The sequence below is a fragment of the Serinus canaria genome, chromosome 3 (assembly GCF_022539315.1).
Source record: "Serinus canaria isolate serCan28SL12 chromosome 3, serCan2020, whole genome shotgun sequence".
Lineage (NCBI taxonomy): Eukaryota > Metazoa > Chordata > Aves > Passeriformes > Fringillidae > Serinus > Serinus canaria.
In genome coordinates, this window is record NC_066316.1 from 56,047,184 (window position 1) to 56,070,526 (window position 23,343).

The 23,343-nt window shown below is 41.0% G+C and overlaps 1 protein-coding gene across 3 annotated transcripts in view; it reads right to left on the minus strand.

The window, feature by feature from the left end:
- MTHFD1L (methylenetetrahydrofolate dehydrogenase (NADP+ dependent) 1 like) overlaps positions 1-23,343 on the minus strand; it is a 145,520-nt gene that overhangs the window by 50,567 nt on the left and 71,610 nt on the right. For all 3 annotated transcript variants that reach the window (XM_050972386.1, XM_050972387.1, XM_050972389.1), the window contains 4 exons: positions 15,370-15,509; positions 13,643-13,684; positions 12,483-12,583; positions 11,911-12,088 (listed from right to left, as the gene is read on the minus strand). In XM_050972386.1, the coding sequence (XP_050828343.1) occupies positions 11,911-12,088; positions 12,483-12,583; positions 13,643-13,684; positions 15,370-15,509 (461 nt within the window). The remainder of the gene's footprint in view (positions 1-11,910; positions 12,089-12,482; positions 12,584-13,642; positions 13,685-15,369; positions 15,510-23,343) is intronic.

Sequence of the window (23,343 nt, forward strand, 5' to 3'; positions counted from 1 at the left end):
AAACAACTTTTTCCTATTTCCTTGTTCTCTTTCCTTTTGTTTTTAATGACCCAGGAGACAGCAATTGTGACTCCTCTGGCCTATTTTAAACAAGCCATTCTCTGACTTCTTTCAATAGGAACAGGATGATGGAGGAGGGATCTTACTACGAGTTCAGAAAATTCTGTGCTCACTATAGATGGCCAGAAATGTGTGCAATATTAAAGGGAATATCTCATCAGTAACTTGCAGAATATTTAATTAACAGCACATGTAGAGTAAGTGCTGAACAAAATCTAGAGAGCTAATCACTCGGGAAAGTAGACTTGGTAACACAAATACAATACAAAAAGCAATACAAAAAGCACCAGTACACAAAACAGAAGTGTATCTTTTTATTCTAACAAAGGTAAGAAATTAATTAATTTGTGAATAATGAACCCTATGGGATGCATTTATAGGAAGTTCCACAGTGAACCATTTTTGCAATGCCTGTCTGGAAGAAGTTCTTTTTCTGCAAAGATACATCAGTTGAAGGGTTTGTGTCAGGCCAATCTATTTTGTATTTATGACTGAATTTTAGAAAAATTAAAGCTTACATTAATAAAGAATTCCAGTAACAGAGGTATCACAAGAAAAGAACCTCTCCAGACTTCCAAGCACCTTAAATGTAACACAGTTAAAAGCTACTAAGGCTCAGATAAAATTCCCCCTCAGATCTGAAATTACAAAGACAGGTTTAAAGAAGCTTCACAAGACAGTTTCTGTACATGCTTATGATACAATTACTGCACCTTAATTGGGTGGAATAATGTCACATTCCCAACAACAGGCTTTTAACAGGAATCCAAGCAGTGCAAAACAATCTAATCAAGACTGGAGATAGCACATTGCAAATATCCTGGGTATAATTCCTGGCAGCAGCAAGCTGAATGGAATACTTAGTGTCATGGACACCCATCACGAGATGAAATTTGTCTCAGGGTGATTATTAAGTACGTTCCTATCCATGGCAGTTTTCAACACAGTGGGAGAAATGCAAAACATGTCTGTTAATTTGCCTTTTGGGTGCTGTTTGCTTGCAGTAAAGGACTAACAGCAATGGCAAATGGAAAGGCAAAAGGAATTCCATTCCCTGTTGTCAGCGGGCCAACATGGAAACGAACAGCTTTCTGCTTAGACCTCAGTAAATCCATTGAGATGGAGATGGACATTTAGATTCAACTTGCATTTGTGTCAAAACATTTCAAACTAATTTGACAGCAGCATAACGACTGAGCCTTCAGCCCCCTTCCAACGACCACAGCTGTATTTTCCAAAAGAAACCCAGCAGGGCTCTGGCTAATATCAGAGGAGAATGCTTTAATGACAGTGGTGGTGGCACTTTGCTTCTCCTGGGATATGTGCAGTGTGCTGCATGACTGAGTCTGAGCTGGACAGTCAAAGCACATCCCTATGGATTTAAGGTTGGTGGGTTTTTTTCCCGGTTTGGTTTTCTTTAACCAGAATTTCTGATACTTTTTGGGTCAGTACCCACACCTCAAATTTTGCGAAATGTGACCTCAGAAGAATCACTACTGATTCTTCAAGGAGTTGTGGGAGTGTGAATAGCAAAACAAAGTGGTTTCCTGAGCCTGCCATGCTCTTGCCAGGCATGCTCACACAAACAGGTGAGGCAATGTGTGCATGGTCAGAGGAGGGTTTGAGCCTATTTAATCTCAGCAGAGGCAAGATGAGTCTTGGCTGAGCCAAATTCAGACAGAAACCAGCAGGAAGGCACAGATGTGCTATGCACATTAACACAGCCCATGCACATGCACACTCTCAGATATGCTTCCTTCCTGAAGTGTCAGGAGTAGGGAAAGGAGTACACTACACGATGCTAAGGATCCACCTGTTTCCTAGTATTTAGTGTGATTTTTAAAGCATTATCTATTTAGAATCACAGTGTATCAGGGCATTTCAAGCTAAAAAGTTTCCTGTGTTTCAGTTATCAAAGAATACTGCTGGGAAACTTCATTTTAATTTAAAGAAATGTTTTCCAAACTAAAAAACACCAATGCTTTACACAGGAAATAAAAATTAATTTTGCTTGAAAGTGCCATAATGGTATTTTAACAGAAAATAAGTCCTACTTATTCAAGAGGCATTTTACATAGCAGAAGCCTGGATTTACAAGACACTTGTTTAGCTTTAGGTTTTTAACAAAACTGTTGATTATTCAGCACTTCACTATCAAAACAATCTCACTGATGGGCAAAGACATCCACCATATGTAGCAACAATGCTAATTGACATAGAGAAGTGGGCTAAAAAATTAAACTCCTATTGCACAAATAACTAAATCATTAGGGGATTTTATGCTGGATTTTTGCTCCAGCTGCTGCCAGACTTACCTAGAAAAAAAAAATCATTTGAACTACCTGTTTGTGCCTTATATACTTTGGTCAAATGTCTGCCAGCAGAAACCACATATCTCAGATACTTAAAAAAAACAGGTAATTTCACATCTGCTGTGGTTTGGGAATGGTACTCTCCAATTCAGTGTCCCTGACTCTTCAGGAATGCCTTCCTCCCAGGAAGCAACTCCTTTTCCTCTCCCCCCATGATGTGACATGGTATGGAATATCCTCCTGGCCGTGCCCCCTTTGTACTGCTGCAAAAATTAACCCTGTCCAGGCCAGAAGCAGGACACCACCTCTCACTTTTTCTTTTGTCTGAGATTTTTTTACAACAGCTTTAGTAATTTCCTGAACTGGTTGCTCACTCCCACTAGCAAACTCCAGGGCTGCACCCTTAGCTGTGCTGATGCAACCACTTGCAGGCCATCACCAAAAGAGTCTTAAGGAAAGGAGGATTAAAAGTCTACACACTTATCAACAGCAACTTGATTCCACAGCACCTCTGCCACATGGACAGCTAGGGTGAGAAGGAAAGTTGTAAAATGTCCAGGGTGTCAAAAGCATGAAAGATTTATGATCAGCAATAAAATCTATCCCTCTTCTCAGTTCCCTTAAATTGTGACTGTTGCACAACTAAGTACATTTAGGTGAAGATTAGGAGACAGATAAGACAATAGACACTATAGATTTGGATAGAGCCTGACTTTTATAGATATGCAACTACCTATTAGTACTACTGCTGAAGGAATTATGGCAGCTTCAGAGAATTCGCTCCAAATTCAATTTCAGCTTCCTGAGAAGATGGTGTCATCAAATACTTACGTAAATCTACATTGAATATGAGAAGATGCTTCAGGGCCACACAATACAAAATATCTGCAGAAAATTCATTAGGATTCTCCAAGAAACAACCACTCTTGCCAGAGAGAATGTTCACTTCTGAAATCTCACACATTTAGAGCTACCAAAGCCATATGCTGCCTTTCAGGCAAGCACAAACACACAGCTTGCTCAGGCTGCCAAGCACCCACACCATAAAGAGGATTATCTCCTAGGCTAAAGCATAACAAGTGCTAAAGCACAAACTGCTTTCATAAAAGCAGTATCTATGTAGCTGTACATTTCATTACTTGATAAAGAATGACTAAACCACAAAATCAGCACTGATAAAGGTGAGAGCCTGTCATTCCCAGGATTGTTTTGATTCTCTAAACTGAATCACACCAGTGTTATCATCCAGCCATATTGCCACTTCCAGTCCATCTCCCTTGCAACACATGATATTAGTGCCAAGTGGTGCTGCTTATTACAAAATCTTCTTTCTTCCCTTACTATCAACAGCAATGTTTTCACTAAAACATAATTTAATAGTGCTCAATTTCTGCTGACCTTTTCTCACATTTCCTTCACTCTTCATCTCTTCCTTCACTTCTAACAGCTGACTTCAGATTTTCTGTTTATGTAGGGCTTGATAAGGATTTCCATGGACAGCAGACCAGCTACAATAGATCTTCCCTTCACCCTTGTTTCCTCTGCTGCTCACACTCACCCAAGTGCCAGTGCAACTGAGACAGCACTGCTGTTTGTGCAGCTGCACATACCAGAGACAGTCAGCCAGGCTAAAACACAGCCCAGGGAAAAAACCCTATTGCAACCCATATCAGTTCACACATCTGCCTTATCATAAAGGCAAGGCCTATGTGAAGCAGGAAGAATTGCTCAAACTGTTCAAATCTGAGCACTGAAAGGTGCCAGCAGAAAAAGTGAGTTGGGGCAGGGACACACACCTTGGCGGGGATTCCTGAAATCAGCCTCGCTGCCAGAAGTCAGTATGAAGTGAAACAAAGCATGCATATTACCAGGCATCTGGTCTGAGACTATGCTCAAGATTTCCATCTTTTGCATCCTAATTTGGACACCTGACTTTTTAAGCTCTTCACCTACTGGAGAAAGGAGTTAATCTTTTTAACTCCACACAGCCAATCCCTGAGACTACTTAAAACAAACCCTATCCCCTTCCTCCTTAATTTCTTCTGCTTTTAAACATCCTCCTGACTTCCTCATCAACAGAACACATCTCTGCAAGGCCAGAGACAACAGCAGTGAGTCCCTAGTCATACTGCATTCCACAAGGTTGCAGCTAAGTCCCACTTCCAAGAGCAGCCCCAGTCTGGTTTAAATTGAGTACCCTAAGTGAATGCCTATCAATGCAACACTGTCTGACAGGATCCCTTCCCACTTATACAACATAAATACTTAAAACTACTTTATTCTCCAAAACTGTGATTCTGTTGAAAAAACATGCATTTAACCAGAGAATATAGAAAAGCACTGTTTAGTTGTAACTTACACATTTAATACTTCAAGTATCTTAAACATTCACTTTAGTCTCAATGCCAATTTTTAATTATGACATCACCAGTTTAATTATAAGGTGAGAACCTCTGGGCTCACTGTTACTAAATGTTTGTGTTTTAGCAGAAATTCTTAATATAATTTGAAATGCAAGGCAGTGGCACTTTTTTTTAAACTTACACATTCACTGAAAGCAATAAAGAAGAATCGCTGGTTGGCTAAGTGAAACAGTATGCAGACATCACTCATTCCTCTTCTTGGGAAGGCTGCCAAATGAAAACATGATGGGAGTATGGCTGAAGGTGCTGTGTGGGGTGACAGAGTGCAGTGCTAAAACAATAGCTGACTCTGCACATTCGAACTCCTACTTCTAGCTTTTCCCTTGGATAAAATAAAAACACATTTATTAAAGTATCTGTATATTCTAGTTCCAGAAGATCTGTGGCTGACAAAAGGATTTCCAAGTCTTTAGCACTCCTCTTCCTTTGCTGGCACAGGACAAGAGTTGGGTTGGTTTTTTTAATTAGTGGAAAAGCATTTTCAGTCAAGCTAAACAGTTTGTGAATCAACACCTAAGCCTGTGGCCTTAGAGATTTGTTTTCCATTTCCCCAACTTTGAAATCTCAGCTGTGTATAAGAAAATTGTTCTATGCAAAGAATAGGGAAATAATGAAAACAAACATGAAAGTACAGTGCTGTCAAGAGCCTACATCCACAAAATAAAGACATGGAGTGGCAGAAAGACAGCTTCCAACCCTAAAACACCCAATTCAGTGAAACAAGTGTCCAGACTCCACAGAAATCTCTTTGATGGGAGTGGGAGGAGTGGGTGGTACAGACCTATGGAATTGCTCTGTAGCGTGGCTTCATGGCTAGATGTCTTACTGGCAGTAGAGGGGAGGGGGGAAATAGTTTAAAGCCCAGCATCTGGTGCAGGGCAGCACAGCCTGCATTTCAGGATGAGACATGAGCACCATCAATTATTAGGAAAAGTTTCAGTAAGGACCATTTTATTTATTCCCACCCCAGCAGTACCCAAGGACTTTCTGTTAGGTCCACAGATGACTGAACTCCGTGCTGTATAGAGAACAACACGGAAGCTATTTGCTTCCTAGACAAATGAGCAGGGGTATTGCTGTGACAGCAGATACACAATGGATGTGTTTCATGGCTTAGCAACTCCATGTATTAGCAGAGGAAACAGATAATACTCCTGTTTACAGGCTATAAGAAACACTGCCTTGGGATATTCCCCTGGAGGCTGGTATCCTCAAACACAGGCCCCATGAGCCCTTCTTGACTGTGCCTTCCTCTTTGAGCTGCTCCTCCTCTTGCAGTACATGCACCAAGGAGCCTTCTCCTCCCTGATGGGGCTCTTCCTCCTCCATTACTCACAGCTCATTCTTGCTTTGGGAGACCATGGATGGAAGAGAAAATAATGCATAAAGAACTGCTGCTGGCAGTTTTCTGTTTTGATGCTACCCTTAGACCCCTCTGAGTCACCCATTGTCCGTGACAGCTGAAGCAGAGACTGGAGGGAGTGAGATAAGTGACAGCCCACACCATACTGCCACAGCAAAACAGAGGCAGACAAAACTCCAGACTCAGATGCTCCAGATTTGCCCAAACTATTATTATGCTCCCAGCAGGGGAAGAAAAATACCAGGGCTGAGGCTGCTAACTGCTTGAATGCCTCTCTGAGAAGTGCTGCTTCTCAGCCTCGCTCCCAGTGGATGGTCCCAAGCTGAGAAAAGCCTCCTTTGTTCTGCAGGCTGGCCAGGCAATGCACTGCACCCTGCCAAAATATTTGTGCAATCAACTTTGACTGTGCAACCTGGAAATATTTTCATTTGTCATGATATTACCTAAAGGCATAGCACTGTCAAAAACGTTGTCATCTGACAAATTTGGAAGGCTGGAACAACCCCTTCTCTTCCCTCCCATTTGTGACCTTTAGAGCCTCCAATTTAGTTTTCCAGCGCAGCATAAATCTGGTGATTTGAGGCTCTTCAATAACATTTGTCAGGTTACCGTGTCATTCTTTTAAGGGGACAGTGCTAACTCACTGAGCAGCCAGAGATGCTGATCCTGCCTCATGCCAAATGCCTGTCCTTCCCCTTTCTTCCCTCTCCCCAGTGCCCACTCCACTCCAGATGCTTGCAGGAAGGAACAATGTATCTCAAAAACCAAATGCCTGCCTTCCTCAGACCTATGCCTCCCATCCCAGGCTGAGGAGGGCTGCTCTAAGCCAGGGGAGAGTTCACCACAGCAGAAGAGAGGAGACCAGGACAGTGAAGGCAGTCACTCAACAGGCATGCATTAGTGAGGAACACAGCTTCCCCCCTCTCCTGATCAAGAACAGGCGCTGAAGCCAGAGAAATTTGGGAACGGGATGCGTTTCCATCCTCTCCTTTCCTCCCCCTGGTTATCTAAACTTACTTTTAATGGTTCAGTCAGCTTTATTTTGAGTAATAGCTTTCTGCTGCAACTTAAAGACCCATACTTCAAGAAAACTGAACCCAGAAGGGAAGTCAACAGTGATAAGAGGATTGATATTTTGATATTTTCCATATGTAGCAAGAATATATATTAAAATAAACTGCCACAGATGATTTCACAAAGAGTTCAGGAGGCCTTTTAAACAAACCCATCCTTCAAACACTGAAGAGAAACACTCTGCAAGAAACCAACTCAACAGTAACTTAATAGAGGTTATTGTGCAGAGGGGGCAAAAATCCATAATAAAACCACACAATACCATAGTATTTACTTCATTTACTGCCAATAGTATTTTAAGCTAGTTACCATAGACTTCAGAGGTATAAACTCTGAAGTCTATAATATGAAAACTCATCCTTGCTCCTGAACCAATCCCCCTGTGCAATTCCTAATACTGTAAGCATTTCAGGGTACTCTGTTTCTGTCCTTTTCTTACACTTTTAAGAGTAAGAAAAAGATGGTGCAGGATTTACTTCTCATAGGTCATGTCTTGTATTTGATCCATGAAATGACTGCCCCACATACACACTCCCAAAACCATACATGAGGTATTCTATTCTCATTTGAGGCCCCCAAAAATATTTGTTCATCTCATACCAAATGTCAAACAAATCTTTGCTATAATCAAGACTAAAAAAATGCCAAACTACAAGCAGTAGCCACTACGATAAAAAAAAAATATTGCCTGTTTAGAGAAACAAATAAAAAGAACCCAAAAAGCCATCTAAAAGTGGTAGTATAGAAGAGTAGGTGATGGAATGACACCCAAGGAAGTTTAAAGAGACCAAATTAGATGCTTCAAGGAATAAAATTAGCACAGACTTCTAATTAGACTGGCTTGCTGTGATACTGAACAGGAGCAGAGCCTGAGTCCTGAACTCACACAACTGCATTGTGTCCAATGTCTAAAATTGCTCATTTGGCACATGCTCAAGTTTCACTGGACAAGATGGTAATAATGTATAAAGATACTTCAGAAAAAAAAATCTGATTCCCAACTTTTAACCAGCATTTGACAGATCTACAAAATACTTTCTTCTAGTGTTCTTCTCACGCTACACATATTTGTAAAAATCCTTCAAGGCAGCTTTTGTTTTCAAAGATATATTTGGAAATGACATAAAGCACTACAGAGATTAATGAATTTGGAAAAAGAATGAAACAAAGAGAGACCACTTGACATGGGCTATCCTCTATGTCTGACTGCACACTAATAAGACAGTTTACTGCAAATTTTGTTCTAACTAGAAAGAAAGGATATAAACCAGTTTTACATATAAGGGTTTGAAGCTCTTTTTTTAAATACCCTGGGTGTTGCTTTCTAACAAAAGATCAAAATATTGAATGAACTTGTTACAGCTCCAGTGGTCTGCCCTGTTGGAAATTTTTCTAATTATAGCCAGTTCTGGAAGCAAATTCTGATGAAGTTTTCCAACAGGAAAACAAGGTGCATAGACATCCCAGGATTAAATGGAGATGTGGAGTAAAGGGAACTGTAGAGCAATCTCATGAAGACAGACAGGTATATGAATGAAGTGGTAGTGGTTTTAAGCAGAGTATTGCCCCTCTTTGACCTTCCAAAAGGGAAAGAAAACAGAAAAAAACCCCACAGTAAATCCTGTGAAACTTGAGGCAACCAGGACTTAATATTGTTCAAGTAACTGGACAAGTCTGACAATCAGATAAGGAATGGAACTATGTCCTTTCACTTACACCCTTTAGGCACAATGAGAGGGGAAATAATCTGAATCCCATTTTACTGCTTCTTATCTTCCTTAAATTTCTTAATTTTACCCCTTTGAACAGCAGAAACCACACCTCAAAATTGCCACAACAACCAAAAAACTCCCCAAAAACCTCAAGGCAGGCTTATTTGGGAGAGGTGGCTTTCCTTCACTTCTCTGTGAGCCTACTAACCAATTGACCTACATACTGCAAAAGTGGCAGCATTGCTGTTTCATTGTCCTACCTCCAGCTGCTTCAGTCCCCATCCTTTGCACAGTAAGGATGAAACAGAAGCCTGAACTTTACACTTCACTGTTTTTGTGGCCTGAATGTACTTTTTTACAGTATTTAAAAATCTTTATATGTTTTTATAAAACCCCTTCAACATATTTTTGAGGCTTAGAGTACTTGTGTGAAGTACTCTAAGCCTCAAAAGCAGGATACTAAGCTGATATAAAGATGTGATTCATTCCCTTTGTGATCATGCTGCTGATGTAACACAGCACGAAACGATGTGTCTGGGAAAGACATTAAAGTGGAAATCAATCTGATTTTCTTTATAGGCAGAGTCCACCCCTACCAATCCTTGTAACTCACTTGTACCACCAGATTGCAAGCTACATAGTGGATAGTAACACCAGAGCTTTGGTATGAGCCTTGTCAAAGGTTAATGCACCATCCCTCTAACACAAGTGTCCAGTGAGGAAAACTGTAACATGTATTTCTCAAAAAATTTTTTTCCTTCATTCTATTACACAAGCCCCATAAGATGACAGCCTCAGTTTTCAGAGCATCTCAGTAGAGACAAACTTAGGAAGGCTTGTACATTGTCCATTTTTCAGCTGTAAAACTGCTGCATGGGCAAAATGCCTTGAATCCATGCTGCACACTAATATTCCCAACTCATTTCCATCTATTCTGTCAGGGCACAGGTTAGTACTGATACGGGTTGGCTGGATTAATGGCATTTTGTAAAACAGCAGGGGAGGTGGAAAGAAAAAACAAAATGGGTGCAACAGATACAGGGCACATATCACGAAGAAGAGAGAACGAAAGATGACCGTGGGGCACATCCACCTCAGGCTGAACTTTTTTCTGGAGAGAAGAATCAAAACAGGAACTTCCAGCCATTTAAAAGAATGAAGCTAAGGTTCTGTTGTAAAAAAAATAGCATTTGAACATTTTCTAAAGAAACCTAAGTAGCATGGGCACAGGATCTGAAACTTGATGAGGGCCTCCTTGGAGCCAGAGAAGTTCCGGCTGCTCAGATTTAAACCCACCCACATTTGGATAGCCAGGAAGGCCCTGAGAAATCATTTGTATAACTTTCCTGGCAACGTGTCCCTCCAAATGTTCTGCCAGAAGTGGTACCCCAGCACCCCCAGTGCTCCCAGGGGTCCAAGCTCCCCTTGACAGCTCACATCCAGCTCACAATGCTGTGATGTTACCTTGCAATAACAGTCTCCAAGGCATGGAAAAAGAGTCTCTAACTCTGGCAGGCACAGGATTGAAACTTGGACCACGCTATCCTTTGTTAGGTTATCTAAGGGCTAAGCAAATTAGCCCCAAAGCCCCAGCAAGGATCAGAGGAACAATGACAGGTGGAGGAACCCTCTGTAAGGTAATCACTGGAATAACCTAATCAGTAGAAATTAGAGCACCCTGAGTCTGTTTCCTATGACAATCCAAAGGGAAGATGAGACCATTGTCCTTGGTGTGAAATGCACCAAGATGGGTCAATAGGGAAACTGATCAAAAAGCTTTGCAAATGAAAGGAAGGGATTGCCTACAGCAGCACAGGACTCTATGGCATGTATGAAAAAGCAGATTTTGGGACTGTGTGAACCTTATGATGGGATTTTCAAAGAAGATAGTGGGAATGTGTAAAGATTGTTTACTGGAAGGAACAAAGATGGAAAAAGGGAGCAATCAAGGTTGATTGAAAAGGTGTAAGCATGGAAAGAAAATGAGAGAATAGAGGAAGAAGGGGTCAGTTGTGTGTAAAGGAGTCTGGTCAGCAGTCTGACTAACTGATCTATGTGCTTGAGGACCTCTCTATTAATATTAAATCTGGTTTCTGACTGCCTTTTGTGTGGGTGTGCTCTCTGCTCAGTACTATGAGGACACAGAGTGTGAGGAAAGGGCTGTGCCCAGCAGCCGTAGTGAGCTACAATCCTCAGGGGCTTGTGGACTCTGGTGCCATCAGCTGGAGCAGAACAGAAGCCCTGGGGGCTGCTCCTGCATAGACTGAGGCCCTGGGGCCAGCAGCAGCAGCAGTGACCCATGTATTGTGTGTGCCATATTGTACTGGCAGACTCCAATCTTATCACTGGAGAGAAGGAACAGGACTGGGTCACCTGTGCTCTTCGTGTTCATCTGAGCTGGCTGTGTAGGTGGGTGCAGTAAGGACAGGTAAGGGCAGTGCTTCCTCTCTGGATTGACCTGGCTGGGCTGGGCAGATGTGTGGGATGAGCATGGATGTGCTACCTGTCACATCCTTCCCAGACAGACAGTGAATGCTTCAGGAAGCCACAACCTGCTGCAATACCTGTGAACGTGGGACAGCAACTACATCTCCTGTTATCCAACTGACAGGATGAATACTGTCACTGTGACATCTTTGGAGAAGTCTCCCAAATTAAGCAGTGAGTGTTCCATCTGCATACATACCTTTATGTTAAACAAGAAAGTATCAGATGTGTCATTCAATGCACTAAGTAACAATCAGTACCAGTGAGTATCCTGCTCCCTGATTAGACAAGCCACAGATTGCTCGTTCTCTCTAGCTTTTATGATTTTAAACCAAGGCAAGTTCCTTTCCAAGTATTTTGGATAACTTTGTTTCAATGTTCTCAATGTTCTTCTTGTTTTAAATCTAACTCTGATGCAGAACGCATTCATTAAAAAAAAAAAAAAAAAAAAAAAAAGAAAGAAAGAAAAGAAATCTTACCTCCAAGCTGTAGAGATATTTGAAACTGTTTTTTTGATTGGCTGCCTTTTCCACAGCTTGAGCTAATTTTACTGCTCCTTTACCACCAGCCGACCAGTGATTGCAGGGTACAGCATCAAATGCTCCAGACTCCTTTGCAATCTTACACACCAGATCAACCTCAGCTGGAGAGTCAGTCCTGCCAACCAAACAGTCCTGTCTCATTAGCTTGTTTAGTTAGTTCTCTGTTACAACCTTACCAACTTACCATCAGCAGTGGTAAAGTAGGTGTACATAGAGAAATTGTGCCATATGCATAATGCATTTATGTACAGAATAAGTATTTACATGTTTCAAGAAAATTTTGTGATTGTTATAGCTAATTAACATGGAAGAGTATCAGCTCTGTAATAGTATATACTTCTTTTTGTTGGTTTTAGAACATTAAGAACAAGCTAAGTACTTAAATATCTTCATATTCATGATGAAAACAGGAAATTCTTTAATAGCTTCTTAGTTCATGCCAAATTGAATAATTTAAAAACCAAGAAAAGTGAGGAATTTGAACAAGAGTAATGAAAGAACAGACTTACTTGAAGACATTTAGAGCAACCACAACAGGAACTCCAAAGAGCTGAGTAATTTGAATCTGTTTCTGTAGATTACAGCAGCCATCAGCTACCAGCTGTAGGTTCTGTGCAATTAAATAAAAATTAATGGAAACTATAAGATACATAAAGTCTTCTCCAGCCAAAGAATTTTCCATAAATTCAAGTGAACATGAACAATGCTGATCATGACAGTTGCAGGCAAGTGAAATTATTACAGACAAAAGTATTCTGGCACTTATTAATTCTCATTCCAATTAATAAGCATCAGATATATTTAAGTAACTAAGCAGTGTCCAAAATTTGTACATGAACCCATTGCTCTCTCCTGAGACACAGGAAGATGGTGCAGCTGATGACTGGCTGCTTGTCATGATTGTGAAAGGGATGTTAGACTGCTGTTTGCAAAGCCTATAAACAGACTGCACTGGTGGGGTGGGGTTTGACATACAGATGTGTCAGATGCAGAGTTCATACATGCCCATACACAGACTACCCCAAGCACATTACTGGATTTCCTTATTTGCTCTTTTACCTCACACTTTGTAGGCCCTCTCTTAGTTGTAACAAAACACACACCCTTAGCTTCACACCAGCAGAAGACCAGCACTTGTCTGGAGTGCAGTGACAAAGAAAACAAACCAGCAGAACTCACTTTGTTTGAAGAGTGACATCCCACCCCCTATGTGAAGCATAAACATATTAAACTTCTTTTTTAATGAACAGGTTATGCTGTCATTAATTTCAGGGAGTGTCCTTGACCCCTACATCATGCTGCTCTTGTGCTTCTATAAATGCCTGTACATTGATCACTCTGAAAACTTAGTGGCCCTGGAAAAACTATTGAGAAAAAGTTATTTTTCAGCTATTTCAGTTTGTTATTATGATCCATCATGCAGTCCCACACACCATACACCTAAGAGGGGTAACACAAAGGGGCTGAGGGAGGATGAGGTGGTTTTAGTTGTTGGCAATGCCAATGTTGGAGATGTTCACTGAATGTCAGCTTTAGAGCATGCTACTGTCAAACCTGAGGCTGCACACTGTCCAGCCAGAGCAGGGAGAAGTTCTGATTCTCTGCAGACTATATTATTTTGTTCCTTTAAACAAAACCCTCTTTAAAGTTTTATAACAGTTCCTCTTACCTCTTCTGTGTATTCTTTCTTCAAGGGGGCACCAGCAGTTACCTGGGATCAGGTAATAATAAACAAGGAAAATCATCACAGATTGATACTTGTCATAACCCAAAAGGGTCTGAAGTGCAATTTTGCTGGCTTTTCTGCCAGTTAACCCATACCAGTGCCCACAGCATCACAGCCTGACTGCAGCTTGTGTTTCACTCCCAGTTGCACCAGCACACAAACAATAGCAACACCTCCTACTGTATTTGGGTAGCAAGACACAGGTTAACTGTGTCTTGCACAATTAACTGCAAAAGACTGCTAGGGGAGGCAGCTGGATCTCATTCTACTTGTTGTTACAGCACACCAGCAGTGCAAAGACAGTAGGCAGCAATTTCCAACAGCTGAAGAAATAACAGCAACTCAGAAGAACATCATCTTTGATGTTCTTTAATTACTGCCCACGGCAAGGAACTGCATGCAAGTAATTTGTTGGAAAGCACAAAGGTAGACATGCAAAGTGCATCATGGGGGTACTGGGATACTGTACTGAGTCTCCAAGGAGCACATAACATCAATCCCAGGCACCAGACCTACTTTTGTCTCTGGCATTAGTCTTTTTTATAGTTAACCTCCCAGTAAAAGTATCTGGTACTCTACATTCCTCAGTGATGAATGCATCACATTTGTAAACAAATGAAGCCTTTAAACTTCTAAGGACACAAGTACAACAGAAATAGGGACAGTTATTAAGACATATTTAAGTCCTATTTTTGCTAGATTGAGTGATAACCATGTGAAAATACACTTGCCTTGATAAAGGAGAAATAAAATTCAAAATAAAGAAAACATGCATCAGAAGTGTACTAAAATGATAGAAAATTATATCATTACATCAACCTGAAAGACTGAAAAAGGGTAGCTCAGCTCTAACTCTCAGAGAAGATTAGCTGTAAGGGAAACCATGCCTTCTAAAATTTTGTGGCTGTGGAAACAGCTCTGGTATTTTCCCCCAGTGTGACTGTTTCCCTGGCAGCATCACTCTCTAGCATGCTGCTGGGCAGATGAAAGTGCTCCTAGGAGTTAAGTGTCTCTCTGCTTGGCTGGCACAGTCTGATCTGACTGCACATTCGGGGAGCATTTCTACAATCAGTAATCTGTAAAATCTCTTTGTGCCTTAGACAGCAAAAAATGATACACTGGTGACTCTTGGTACCCCCGGAAAATACTTGCAGAATTTCATCAGTTACTTCAGCATCCCTGAGGGAATTAATCAGGGCAAAATAAAAGGACATAAGGGGTACCCATTACTGGAGTGAAAGAAATGTCAAAACCTTCACTAACAATGTTCTCTACTTCCACTCACGTACTGCAACTCAAACTCGTCTCATTCCTCCTTGGCTGTCAAATTTCCCAGCCTGTGACAACTTCAGTGCACTTACAAATGCTGTTTCAAAAGGCAGGGAAAAGAATATCTATCTCTTACAGCTGTTTTTTAATGCAACAACTTTCCCTTCCTCTGTGAGATATAGTACTTCTTCAGAGCTCTTTTGTCCCTCATCTTTCATTTGTGGCTTAATTTTAGAGACAGCATTAACTTTAGTGATAACATCTATACAATGAGGTGTCTCAGAAGGGTTATCTAAATACTGCCCCACAGACCACCCCAGATATTTCTTAAATCAAGGTATTTTACTTATTTTAAATATTAGCAATAATTTGATTTTTTCAAGAAAGGTGCAAAAACTTACATTTGGCCCACCTCCATGCATCTTCAAAGCCCTCACTGTAGCAACAAGTACAACCACACTGGGAACCAAGCCAGACGCTCTGCATTTGATGTTGAAGAATTTCTCCATCCCAATGTCAGCACCAAAGCCAGCTTCAGTTACTGTTAAACATTAAAAAAACAAAACAAAACCACACATTAAACATGCTTTTGGTTAAACACTGGGGGATATTTCTACTTCAGCATACAGTGCACTTAAACACACACCAGTACTCAGTTTTGAATGAACTTTTAAATAGAGGTCTATTTACATTACTGAGTCTGATTAAAAACCAATTCTCAACTCAGAAATAAATTCTCTTAGTCTTATATGTACAATATGCCATCAAAGGTCGTTCCATGGGGGGGAAACCAAGCAATCTAAATTAGTTTGAATCAAAGTACTTAAAAAATACATAGTCCTCTAAAATCACTGTTTTGGTGCAATTATGTGTAAAATGATTGCAAATGCTCAGATATAAGACTTTCCTATATTATTTCTCCTCCTTTGATTTCACTAAAGATGTGCTTTCATCACCGTTAATGGACCTAAATTCTTCCAGGTTTGCAGAACTTCTGAGTTATAAACACAAACCAGCAGTTACAGCCACATCTCAGTGTTGAATATGCTGTTAAATAACTAATTTAATAATGGGATTTTGCACCAAAAAACTCAGACATGAATGTAACATGACTCAAGAGCAAAATCTGTGCAGAATTAGGATACACCTGGCAAAGTATGTTCAGTGGACCTACAAATGAAGAGAAGATAATCTGTATTAAAGGATACCAGACCCTTCAGAGTGAATTTGCTCTGATTTGTTCAATAGAAATGATTTTGATTGCTTCTTTTAAAATCCAAGTAATTTCTTTATATTAGACAAAGAGAAGCACAGAGCAAATGAAAAAAAAAAGGGATTACTTCTCTTGTTGGTTGAAAATTTACTGATGCAATGATTTCCTACCAGAACACATTAAAGAGCTGGGCTCAGTGCACACCTCTCAAAGATGTGAAGGGACTTTCAGGCAGACAAGTCAGGGCAGGAAAACAGCTTGCTCCAGAGGCTTCTGGACCTGACTCCACGCAGGGCTGGTAATGTGTTCTCATAGTCCAAATCAACTTGTAAAAACTCGTAAATTCCCTTCTCTTTCCCTCTTGCCAGAAGTTTTGTCTCTCATAATGAGGAGGGGAAGGAACCACAAACTGTGATTGAACATTTCAGGATTGGCAACCTTCTGCAGGGTCAAGGGAGGAGGACGTACAGATCTGCTCTGCTGCTGTGGCAGAAAGCATCTCACTGTTGGCAGCCGATGCACTTTAGGAAGTCCCAGCCTTTGAGCATTTGTCCTAACCCCACTGGTCCCGTTCCACCTCTTCTTCATTTTGCACAGGCTGAAACAATTGCCTGGATCTGCTCTAGGGAGGAAATGGCTGCTGGGGCTGGGAGAGGAAGCAAGTAGTAGCAAACAAGGGGGAGGGCCTGCTGGGGGGAGCAGGGACCTCTTGAAATAGTAACATGGCAAGTGTCATGATTAATGTTCTCCTCAATCATTGTAATAACTATATCATCTTTTTCTACATAGCCCTGAGAAAAACAGACACACCAAACATGGGAAAAAAAAAAAAAAAAAGATGTTTACACAAATGCAGTAATTCATAGGAGCAAAGCTAATTCCAGGATAGGTCACATTAAAAGCATAGCCAGGGATCACATTTCTGCTTTCCAGTAACCCTCATTCTTCTTCTCCAGTCTCTTATGTGGCATAGGGTGATTAATGGGAACCCTGAATTAGGAATATATAACCACGATCAATCTTTAATATAAACAACAGATAAACTACCAAGTGCTTGAGAGGGTGGGAAAATAATTTGTCTCTTACAGAGATTGCCAGCACATATACATAGCAGTCTCCTAACATTTCCAAACAAAGTTTCCAGGGAGTTAATCCATTTCATGCCAAGCCTTTTCAAGGGTCAGCTTCCCTCTGAGAAAGGGGGATTGCAAGTCTGCCTTTCAGTGGGAGAAAAGCAGAGATGTCAGCCTTCCACAGCAACTGCTCGCACAGCAGGCCACCCTTGGGCAGTCCAGGCAGCCAGGACCGTGCATATTCCTCTCTTCTTTGCAATCTTCCCTTTGATACAGAGGGTAAAATTCACTTTTGCCTGAAGAACCCAAATACTGTGTCAGAGTTCACCAGAGTGAGTGCTACAACATGGAGCCCAGGATTTTTTCATTGGAAGTGGAGGAAAGGGAGAGAGACGTCAGTGCTTTCTCCAGAGTGCGGAAGGAAACAGGATGTAGTAGAAAAGCTGCCTGGATGAAAGTTGCAACTCCATTTTATTTCCTCCAAGGAATATTAAGAAGATAGAATAACATGCCAAGCTATTATATTTTAAATCTTTGTGCTGAAACACTTAATAGAATTACTTTCAGATTGTTTCCTGCTTTCAAATGAAAGCGTCAATGAAAAACACAGATTTAGAATGGGAAGTTTCAAACTACACTTAATGATCATGAGATAAACCAGCGAATCACTGTAAATGTAACAACTGAAATTGAAAGTAGGACGTGGCGAGCTAATCACTTTACATGTAACACAGAAAATTAAAGCACTACTCTGGTCCATTTATTTTGACAATAATTTCTCATACATAATTTGTCAATAGAAGAGAATTACAGGTGAACTCACATAAATTTTGGGCAACAAATATCTACTTTAGAAGCTGTGGTCTGCTGTACTTCAGCTGTAGAAAAGTTTGTGACCCAGGCACTGCTACCTGCCTATACATTTTTGCCCAGCTTCAGCTCCCCCCCTCCCAGATGCCTGTTTATCCCATGCCCTGCCAAGCGACCATTTCCCAGCTCCATGAATCTCAGCTACCTGGGCTGCTGCCCTGAAAGCAGGTAGGGGGTTTGTATAGGTACCAGCATGGTGTTAATTGCTTGCTTTGATTTCCAGGCCACAAACACATTTCCAATGCAGTTTTAGTGAAAGTAAAGAGGTAAATGATTTGCCTTCAGCAAGCTCAAAGAAAACACACAGGTATTTGCAGTTCCAGGCTGAGAACACAACTCCACGGCAAACATATACTAGATCAGTGTTAATACAGTCCCAGGCCTTGTCTTGCCTTCTGAATCCCCTCCCTGCACTGATAAGACCCAATGAAGAGCTGGACAAGTGCTAAAAGATTATCTTCTGGGTGCAATTTTCAGTTCTCTGGACTCCCACTGTGTGGTCAAAGTAAAGTGCAAAACCTAAAGTGCAAACCTGTTGTTTGATTTTGTGCTTCAGTATTAGAGCTTAAGCATCACAAAGAACATTGGAATGAGGATTAAAAATTAAAATTTCATGTATCAGCAGTGCTGTTAGGAACACAGCAACTGTGTTTGTGGCCTGGAAATCAAAGCAAATGAAAGTATCAGCACTACCATTGTGTTACTGTTAAGAGTGGGCTATAGGTCAAACCTAGCAATTAACTGACATATATATCAGAAATAAAATGAATCAAAATGGTCAAATAAGGTCAAGTGATTTGTTCTCATAAACTATCCACGTGAGTGTGACCAAAAGCAGCTCATTCTAACACTTCTGGGTAACTGCAGGATCTTGGGTCAAAAAGCCAGTAGGCAAAACACAACACGCAATTGCTGCAGATCTTTCTAGAGATCATTTATGTGACATCTACTTCACCCTCTCCTGCTACCAAAATAATCAATAAACCATAGTTTTCTTTCAGAGCAAGAACCCAAAATATCAAAATTAAGTAAGGGGAAATGGGGAAGGAGGAGCCCATAGGGATGAAACTGGGCAATAGAGAGAGGTCTGTTGGGTGGTGCAAAGTCAGAGCAAACTCTCTTCACTGGAGTCTTAAATTCTACTTCAGGGCTCAGGCAAATGAACAAATCACTCTCATGGTTTTGTTTCTTGTTTATAATTATCATAACCTTCTTGATGTAATTACTGCCTTATCAAGGACATCTGGGAATCACCTACATGTGACATTAGCTTAAATAGACAGTGTCATGTGTTAAGCAGCTAATCAGATTTCACCATCATTCTTAATACAAAATGTAATTTTTCTCCATCTAAAAATTCATCTATCTTGCTAAAGCTCCATAAAGTGGTTCCACATTACTCTTACATTGATATAGTGCTTAAAAGCCTTACAGAAAGTGATGTTTAGAATATTTTTCAAAAAGCTATTTCACCCACAATTGAACTTGATGTGTATTGAGGGTAATTTCTAATGAAAGTATCTTTTCCCTAGTCAGCCCTTTGTATCAACAAATCAATGTCAAAATAAAGCATTTGTACTATAAAGGGCCAAGTCAGATGCACACACATGAAGCGAAGCTTGAGGACGAATTGTGAGCCTGGATTCCTGAACAATGTAAAAGGAAATGGAAACTCTGAGCTGCAAGTTGCCATTTACTCCCCACATGTAAACATATCTGTTCTAGTGCAGCTGTCTGCTGGTAAACTCAGGAAAGGAAGAGCTCAAAGTCACAGAAGCACATGAACTGTGAACCTGGAACTGGAGATATGCGAGCTACAAAGTACTGATATGTTCTTTTTAAAGTGAAAAATATCAAGGTGTGCTATCGCCAAAATAAACCAGGATGATCAGTGATTTCTCTAACAGGATATTGTATTTTTGTTGGTATAGCTAGGGATGAATAACCAGATGTTTGTCCACTTTGACTCTAGCAATTATTTGATGTGAACTTCCATTATTTTGACTGACTTTGGAATGTAACAAATACTTTCTTCTCCCCCTCCCCACCCCCATCAACAGAGGGAGTTTTCCTGTTCATTTTTCTTTCCACGCATTCTCAGATGTCATGGAACACAGGAATTCACTGCTACCACTGCTGAACACAAAGTCCAGCAGAAAACTACACATGAATATGTTAGCCTGAACATTTTCTATGCCACAAAGAAAATATTTTGCACCAGTTATTAAAATTTTATGTTGTTGTTGTTGTGAAGTCTAGAAGAAAAGGTAATAGGAAAAATATTTGCCCCTAAGTTTAACAGACCCTAAGCTAATTGGATGTAATCTGTACTTTCCATCTTTTGCCAAAGAAAGATGCCAGGGCAGTATTTGCCCTGCTGACATCAGGGCACTGGAGGTTTCTGATTGTTGACACCCAATCCATGCTTTTGACTGAACCAGCAGATATGGCAGTTCATTCTGCCTTCCTTCAAGGAGACTTATTATCTCCCATGGCTCAGTCTCAGGCCTCAGCTAACAGTCACTCTGCCTGCTGGCAGCAAGGGCTGCATAGGAAACTTGGCTCCCAGGAATACACTTAATTTAAGTGCTGGTTCCTTTGGGACTCCATAACAAGCTATTTCAATCTTTTCCTCAGAAACATTTATTTTTCCATAAGAAAGTAATTCTACCATTGAAATGCAGGGCAGCTTTAAATGAGAAACTAAAGGTTACCTCATAACCTCTCACAGTTACTCACTTTTAATACCAATTGCTGTTAACTTGCCAAGAGCATCCCACACATTAAACAAAAGAATATTCACAATGATTCATACAGATCATTCCCAGACTATAGACAAAAAAGAAGTACAGAAAATTCATTTATTTACTCCAAGCCAGACAGGTGAAGAAAACTTTTACATCTCAATCCTCTGACAATTAAGGATACAATTGCTTTTTGTGGGTGTTAAAGGCCTGTTTATGTATGTATGCTGCAGATGTTGGGCTTTAAATTCAGGGTGGGAATCAAACTGAAAATTCCAGGAGCTGGCAGGAGTAGCACTGTGTGACAGAAAGCATGCTCTGCACATCTTCACAGCTCTGCTTGCTTCCCTGTCCTGAAAATAAGCAGAAGTGCAACTGCAGTGATTCCTGCCTCCAAACCACCAATTTCGGGCATGGTTTTACACCGTGGCTGAACCAAATAAGCACCCTGACTTGCTGAAAGGGTAATTCTTGTTCATTCTTAAGTCTTCTACCTTTCTCTCCTGCTCTGTCCCTGCTGCCCAGACTTTTTTGGCATTCATTTAATTGGAAGGTAAACTGTTGCAATTTGCTAAACAGAAAGCAAAAACATACAAAAACACACACACACACACAAAGTTGCCAGTTTTTCCACTGGGCTATATTTGAATTAGTTGAAGTAAGACCAGACAAGCATCTGAACATGTTAGAACAAGCAGCAGAAGCAAGGGAAGGAAGGAAGATACATTTCAGCAGTGGAAAACTTAATTCTTCCCTAGCCACCTTGTCAAACCATATTCCGATACTTCAAATGTAAAATTTGACATTTTCTTGCAGCTCACTATATAGTAATGAGCTCATTATTTAAATTTATTACTAGAGATTAAAACCAGAAGATGTCTTACAAGTCACAAATGATTCACTCTAATAGAAACTAAGTGAGCTGAATGTGGCTTCATGGGCTACACGTTTCTTTGAATCGCTCTGCTAAGCCCGCTGGGTTTTACAGTCACTTCCTCCTAATTTCTATGTCCTGTACTCATGTAAAGATCTGTCACTCTTAGGCTAAGTGGCACGAACTGCAATGCATAGCTAAATACACTAACCAAATATACACAGTCATCCCCCCCCATTTTGTAACCTCCTTCTGTTACAACATTAACCAGAAAAATTCAAACAAAAGAACTGTGAATTTTAGGTTGCATCCTTTCACCATTCACAGCATGTTTTCTTTGAGGTAACAGAGTAACATTTGCTCATAAGACAGATGACCACGTTTGGAGCACAATTAATGGCACAGGAATAAGGCAATTACATTACATACCTTAAAGATCACCATGGTCTTTGGCAAAAGAATTATTAGACTTCTGGTAATTACAAAATTAAAACCTCACCACCTCTCTATTTAGAGTTGCGTGGAAGGAATAATTAACAGCAGCACTGATGACTCTTCATTTAAGACCAGTCTTTTACAATCCTGTGAGGAGTACATTAACTTATGGTACCCACAGTATTTCCCTAAGGGCTTAAAATAAATTTCATCACATTTAAACCACGTTACTCAATGCATATGTCACTACCAGATTTTTATTTACTTCCACTTTTAAAAGATCCAGTTGGCTGAAGCACCTTTCATCAGGGTGAAACTGCTTTCTGTTGAGCTCTCAGGGTTTGGGTCCTTCTACACTCCCCTTAAAAAAGCTACTGAAAATGGACTTCCAACATGCTTTGAGAATTCATGTTACAAGCATCTGGAAAACACTAACTTCAAGGGGCAGGCACAGAGCCTGAAAATTTCTTCTCTGAAAAGTTCTAAGCATTTCATCAAATGGCCATGAAGCAAAACATGCTTTAGTACCAATATTGTACTGTTTTGTGAAAAAGAAAATAAGGGATGCAAAGAACCCTCTTTTTGAGACCAACCACCATTTCAGCATATGCCCTGGAAAAAGACATCCTGAAGGGCGGCAGAAACACAACCGGCCAACGAGTGATGATACAGGTCGGGATGAGGAACACGGAATTTTTGCAGCCAGACAAGCTACCATCCAAGCTATCACGACTCCGAGACAAAATCCATTTAAGCAGCAGCTCCCGCCACATGCTGGGCTGCAGGTGCCCAGGAAATCCCTCTGCCAGCCGCTCCTCGCCCACGTCACAGAACAAAAGCATCCGTGCGCGGACAGCGCAGGAGGGGCGGCGGCCGAGGCTGTGGCGAAGGCCCCACGACAAAGGGCGCTGAATGGCGCTGATCAATGCTGCTGTCACTGGCGCAGTCACCTGAGGCACGCCAGGCACGGAGTCATCCATCACCGCCTGGGAGCCCACCCCGCAGTGCGTGAAGCCATTCGCCCCGGGCAGCCTCCCCCCGACTCGGCACACACTCGGAGAAGCATTCTCCATTCTGCCCTTCTCTAATCCAGGGGAGCACCTGCATACTATGGTAATGATTTTGCCCATGACTTAGGCACTGCCTTTCCTGTGTACCCGTGTAGT